This window comes from Phoca vitulina, unplaced genomic scaffold (genome assembly GCF_004348235.1).
Source record: "Phoca vitulina isolate PV1807 unplaced genomic scaffold, GSC_HSeal_1.0 scaffold26, whole genome shotgun sequence".
In the NCBI taxonomy this organism is placed as follows: Eukaryota; Metazoa; Chordata; class Mammalia; order Carnivora; family Phocidae; genus Phoca; species Phoca vitulina.
In genome coordinates, this window is record NW_022589729.1 from 258,255 (window position 1) to 265,117 (window position 6,863).

General features: G+C 39.1%; 1 protein-coding gene across 1 annotated transcript in view; it reads left to right on the plus strand.

Moving 5' to 3' along the window:
- ATF6 (activating transcription factor 6) overlaps positions 1-6,863 on the plus strand; it is a 206,831-nt gene that overhangs the window by 77,411 nt on the left and 122,557 nt on the right. Inside the window, exons 11-12 of the mRNA XM_032422384.1 lie at positions 1,053-1,166; positions 2,264-2,363. Of these exons, the coding sequence (XP_032278275.1) occupies positions 1,053-1,166; positions 2,264-2,363 (214 nt within the window). The remainder of the gene's footprint in view (positions 1-1,052; positions 1,167-2,263; positions 2,364-6,863) is intronic.

A 6,863-nucleotide genomic window follows, 5' to 3' on the forward strand; every position in this document is an offset into this window, starting at 1 on the left:
TCCTTAATTTGGATTTATTTTATGTGTTTGTTCTCATATTTGGTCCATCTTCCTCCTTAAGGTCTTTGAAGATAGAGACTTCATTTTTCTTGCTCCCCGTTGGATTCCTAGCATTGTACCTGGCACACAGTTGGTATTGGTTGAATGAATTAATGAAAACTGTGAATTTAGCCATGTCTGATTTTGTGTTTACATTTTTTCTTCTTGGGTTTTAGCTAAATATCTAGTTTTCTAAATCTAGAGCATTGAATATAAAGAAATTCAAGACAGATCTAAGATTTTTTAATGAGAAAGGTTAAAATAGCAGACTGAAGAGACTAAATAGCAGTAATGCCTCCAGCTCCACTTCTGATTTTCAGCCTAGGTTCTGCTCCCTCCATCACACCATGGATATGAATTCAGTGTGACGGTTAGGAAAGTGTATATTTTGAAGCTAATGGAGTAACTGGTTAATATTACTTTGGTGTTTTATTAGTGACTTGGATTCTTCCATGATTCTAAAATTTATATTCAACTTTTCAACACTTTTCACTTCTCTCTCACCAAGTGTTTTATGCTTCTCCTTACCCCTGCCACACACAGTTTTAAGGAAACTTCAGTTTTGTTATCACAGAATTGTGAATGACCACAAAACTTTAGTCTGTTCACATAATGTCTTTCCTATCAGTCAGTGGGTCCTTCCCCCCAAATCCCCCCATTACTGTGTCACCTCTGTTCCAGCAGCACTGTGTATGCCTCGAGCTCACTGAAGACACGGACCATGTGTTAGCATTGTTTCCTTAGTTTGGGGCACATAGTAATTGCTCAATAAATGGTGGCTAGATAAATGTGAATTACCATGACAATCTGCAGAAAATTGGAAAGTGACATTTGTGCTACATGGTCTGTGTCTATACTTCCCTCGTTTTCTGTTGCATTTGCTTCTCTCTTGTGGCATATCCCATTTACTATATTTTTATTTCCCTAAAAAGTTAATACTAGTAATGATTTTCTTATAGCAAACTAAGGAATTTAAGACACAAGGAGATGGATTTTGTGCATATGTTTTTCAGATATGATCATTCTGTTTCAAATGACAAGGCCCTCATGGTGCTAAGTGAAGAACCATTACTCTATATTCCTCCACCTCCTTGTCAGCCCCTGATTAACACCACAGAATCTCTCAGGTGAGTGTTATAGATTGTTACACAAATATCAGAGTGGGTTCTTGGGTTTAGCTTTGGAACCTAGAAAACTATTGGTTCAGATTAGTTAAGTGACTTGAGAGAAGCTCTGATTATTTGTTGGATGATCATAGGCATATCAGTTGTTGTCCAGTTTCCCCACCAACCTGATAAAGATGGTGATGGGTCTATTTCGCATGATAGTATTGGGGTTGCATACTTAAATATGCCTTATTTGAAAACTACAGAATGAGACTAATATAAAAATTTAGGATGTTAGATTTGAGAAGTGGTAACATTCATAGCAGAAGGTGCCCTTTTTCTTCAAGTTAGGAGATAACAATTTGAAGAGAAGTGATTCTGGAGATATTTTCCCATTAGGGCACACCTTACCTTTCCTTATCTACTTTTCCCTTGAATATTTTCCTGTGATTTTGGATTCTATTCTTGAACTTCAAAAATTGCTTCAGTTTTTTTAAGTAGTAATCAACTCTAGTTAAGTAAGCATGGTCTGACATCTTCACAACTGCTGTAAAAAGTAAGCACAATAAATGGAACCTACATTTGAACTAGTCCTTTTTTTTTATTTGCAGTGTTGGAAATTTTGGTTATAGTGCGTTGAAATTTATTTCTTTCCTTTTTTTTTTTCCCCCTGAGCAATTGAGTTCATTCTTTTCCTTCTCCCAAAAGAGCATGATTTTCAGAGGCTTTAATGCATTCATTTGCCGGTAGGATCCTGTAATTTACTAAATGCTCTTCATTGTCTCCAGTGTTTGTGTGTATGTAGCCCAAGAGCAGAAACAGGAAGTACTCTTGTGAAAAAAACCTTTGCATTCAGTTTTTATATTTGGAAGGTATTTAGTTATGTTTTCTTTTTTTTTAAATCTGAACTCATGATTGAGGAGGCTACTATATAAAAATGCATGTTGTATTAAAAATAACATTAGTATCTTAGCTTTTTCAAATCAAAAAGGAATATTGAATCATCAGGCACTAGGGATGCTATTTGGAACTTACAGAATGTGATTAAATTCATTTTTAACCAAAGGTGAGACACTTATTTCTCTGAAGTATGCTTAGTTAACTAAGCTGTTTTGTAGGTTAAATCATGAACTTCGAGGATGGGTTCACAGGCATGAAGTGGAAAGGACCAAGTCAAGAAGAATGACGAATAATCAGCAGAAAACCCGTATTCTTCAGGTTTGTTTCTGCGTGTCTTTGAACAATGGTTGACATATTGGCCGGCATCTTCCCTCAGATGGGTTGCTTTCGTCCATGAAAAACTTGGGACACTTGAACTTCAGTCACTTCCCACTGCCTTTTCTGCGGCTCCGGTGCGGCCGTCGCTGCCACTGAAGCCCTCGTCCCAGGTGTTAGAGCGCCAGTAGTTCTCGCTTGGGCCTGGTGCTCCTTCCTGCTCTCTCCCCCAGCTTTACTTTCAAGCCAGGGGTTCCTGTGCATGGACATCTGTGTCAGATGTTTTTGGTACAGATGGTGTGGTGAATGGTACTGTTTATCTCCTCTGTTCTTAGAGCTTTTCAGAAAGAAGGTTTTGACACATAGCACAGCTTGGAAATGGAGGCACATCTTCCTGGAGAGCATTTTTGAACTTAGACATGTGGGTCTGGCTATAGGTTAATGACAACTCTAATTTAGAACCTATTGAGCTGGGCTTCCACCTTTTTTTTTTTTTTTTTTTAGGATTTTATTTTTAAGTAATCTCTACACCCAGTGTGGGGCTTGAATTTAGAACCCTGAGATCAAGAGTCACATGCTCTACCTACTGAGCCAATCAGGCGCCCCAGTTGGGCTTCCATTTTAATGTTTACCACAAAGCACCGTTTGTAGTCATTCCATCATCCATCAGATATTCATTATTACTTTTGAAGCACTTAGACTAGCAACTGGCACATTCTAAGCTCCCAACAAACATTACCTATGGTAGTAATAAAGAGTCAGGTATGGTTCTAAATCCTGGGAATATAGTCGTGAGTGCGATAAAATCCCTGCCTTCATGGAACTTACATTCTGGTGGGATAGATAAGCAATAAACAAGTAAAGTGAAAGACAAATACCATATGATCTCCCTTATATGTGGGATCAATTTAAAAAATACAACTAAAACAAAAACTGAACTCTTGATGCAGAGAACAGATACAGAGGCTGGCGGGTAGGGGGGTGCGTGAAATAGGCAGAGAGGGTCAAAAGGTACAAATTTCTCGTTAAAAAATAAGTAGGTTATAAGGCTACAATACATAGCATGGTGACTATAGTTAATAATACTGTATTTGTATATTTGGAACTTAGTAAGAGAGTCTATCTTTAAAGTTCTCATCACAAAGGAAAAAATTAAATAAATAAATATTTAAATATACTCAAAACTAGAGATAAGTTCTCTAAAGAAAAAGTGGGCTTGGAGATTAGACGTTAAATTGAGAGATGAGTGGCTATTTTAGATTGAATAGCCATTCTAGAGAAGGCTTCTCCAAAGAGCACTTGAGTAAGCTATTGTCAAGGTAATTAATGCTAGGTGTGGTAAAAACTAGCTTCAAAATCTCAATAGCTTAATGGAATAAAAATTTATTTCTCACCTACACAAGTCTGATAGAGCTCTCTAGGATGGCTTTCCTTCAAGCAGTGACTAAGGAATCCAGGTTCTTTCCACTTTGTGGCCCCAACAACTTGAAATTCTTTGCCTCTAGCTTTGGATGTTGGGGAAGAGAGAGCTTGGAAGATTGTGCAGAACGTTTTAGGGATCCAGCCTGGACTTTAGCCAATGTTCAGTTGACTAAAACTCTGTGACTTTTCATGGTCTCTCTTGCAGTATAGGTTAGGCAAATGTAGTCTTCCGAGTGCTCAGGAAGAAGAAAACGGTTTGGTGAGAACATTGCTTTTGCAATAGCAAAAAATGAAGGAGCGAACGGTGTAAAGATCCAAGGGAAAATCTGGAGAAAAAGGGGAACAGCAAATATGAAGCCTCTCAGGAGGAAACAGTCTGCATAATTGAGAAACATCAAGAAATTGTATAAGGCTGGACTGCAATGTCTAAGGGTAGAATAGTAGACGATGACATGAGGGAGGCAGCAGAGGCTAATTCGTATCCAGCCTCATAGGCTATGGTGAGAAGCATTGAGAGGTTTGAGCCGGGGAGTGACTTGATTTTCCCCCAAGATTTTCTCTTCTTTTCAGCAAATTGACTGTAATGTGACTAGGCGTAGTTTTCTTTTTTTTAAAATTTAGATTCAGTTAATTAAGATATAGTGTATTATTAGTTTCAGAGGTAGAGGTCAATGATTCATCAGTTATATCTAATACCCAGTGCTTGTTACATCACATGCCCTCCTTAATGTCCATCACTCAGTTACCCCATCTCCTTACCCCCCTCCCCTCCAGCAACCCTCAGTTTGTTTCCTATGCTTAAGAGTCTCTTATGGTTTGTCTCCTTCTCTCTGATTTCATCTTGTTTTATTTTTCCCTGTCTTCCCCTATCCTCTGTTTTGTTTCTTAAATTCCACATATGAGTGAGATCATATGATAATTGTCTTTCTCTGATTGACCTATTTCACTTAGCATAATACCTTCTAGTTCCATCTACGTCATTGCAAATGGCAAGATTCCATTTTTTTGATGGCTGAGTAGTATTCCATTGTATATATACACCACATCTTCTTCTTATTTTTTTTAAATTTTATTTTACTATGTTATGTTAATCACCATACATTACATCATTAGTTTTTGATGTAGTGTTCCATGATTCATTGTTTGCGTATAACACCCAGTGCTCCATTCAATACGTGCCCTCTTTAATACCCATCACCAGGCTAACCCATGCCCCCACCCACCTCCCCTCTAGAACCCTCAGTTTGTTTCTCAGAGTCCATAGTCTCTCATGGTTCATCTCCCCCTCCGATTTCCCCCCCCTTCATTCTTCCCCTCCTGCTATCTTCTTCCTTTTTTTTTTTTTTAAACATATAATGTATTATTTGTTTCAGAGGTACAGGTCTGTACTTCAACAGTCTTAAACAATTCACAGTGCTCACCATAGCATATACCCTCTCCAGTGTCTTATCACCCAGCTACCCCATCCCTCCCACCCCCCACCACTCCAGCAACCCTCCGTTTGTTTCCTGAGATTAAGGATTTCTCATGTCAGTGAGATCATATGATACGTGTCTTTCTCTGATTGACTTATTTCACCTAGCATAATACCCTCTAGTTTCCATCCACGTCGTTGCAAATGGCAAGATTTTGTGTTTTGTTGGTTTTTTTTTTGATGGCTGCATAATATTCCATTAGTATATATATACCACATCTTCTTTATCCATTCATCTGTTGATGGACATCTCGGCTCTTTCCATAGTTTGGCTATTGTGGACATTGCTGCTATAAACATTGGGGTGCACGTACCCCTTTGGATCCCTACATTTGTATCTTTGGGGTAAATACCCAGTAGTGCAATTGCTGGGTCGTAGGGTAGCTCTGTTTTTAACTTTTTGAGGAACCTCCATACTGTTTTCCAGAGTGGCTGCACCAGCTTGCATTCCCACCAACAGCATAGGAGGGTTCCCCTTTCTGCGCATCCTCGCCAACATCTGTCATTTCCTGACTTAATTTTAGCCATTCTGACTGGTGTGAGGTGGTATCTCATTGAGGTTTTGATTTGGGTTTCCCTGATGCCGAGCAATGTTGAGCACTTTTTCATGTGTCTGTTGGCCATTTGGATGTCTTCTTTGGAAAAATGTCTGTTCATGTCTTCTGCCCATTTTTTCATTGGATTATTTGTTCTTTGGGTGTTGAGTTTGTTAAGTTCATTATAGATTTTGGATTCTAGCCCTTTATCTGATATGTCATTTGCAAATATCTTCTCCCATTCTGTCGGTTGTCTTTTGGTTTTGTTGACTGTTTCCTTTGCTGTGCAGAAGCTTTTTATCTTGATGAAGTCCCAATAGTTCATTTTTGCCCTTGCTTCCCTTGCCTTTGGCGATGTTTCTAGGAAGAAGTTGCTGCGGCTGAGGTCGAAGAGGTTGCTGCCTGTGTTCTGCTCTAGGATTTTGATGGATTCCTGTCTCACATTTAGGTCTTTCATCCATTTTGAGTCTACTTTTTTTTTTTTGGTCAGGGTCACACTGCTTTTATTTTTTTTATTTTTTTTTAAATTTTTTTTATTGTTATGTTAATCCCCATACATTACATCATTAGTTTTAGATATAGTGTTCCATGATTCATTGTTTGTGCATAACACCCAGTGCTCCATGCAGAACGTGCCCTCCTCAATACCCATCACCAGGCTAACCCATCCTCCCACCCCCCTCCCCTCTAGAACCCTCAGTTTGTTTTTCAGAGTCCATCGTCTCTCATGGTTCTTCTCCCCCTCCGATTTCCCCCCCTTCATTCTTCCCCTCCTGCTACATTCTTCTTCTTCTTTTTTTCTTTCTTAACATATATTGCATTATTTGTTTCAGAGGTACAGATCTGAGATTCAACAGTCTTGCACAATTCACAGCGCTTACCAGAACACATACCCTCCCCAGTGTCCATCACCCAGTCACCCCATCCCTCCCACCCCACCCCCCACTCCAGCAACCCTCAGTTTGTTTCCTGAGATTAAGAATTCCTCATATCAGTGAGGTCATATGATACATGTCTTTCTCTGTTTGACTTATTTCGCTCAGCATAATACCCTCCAGTTCCATCCACGTC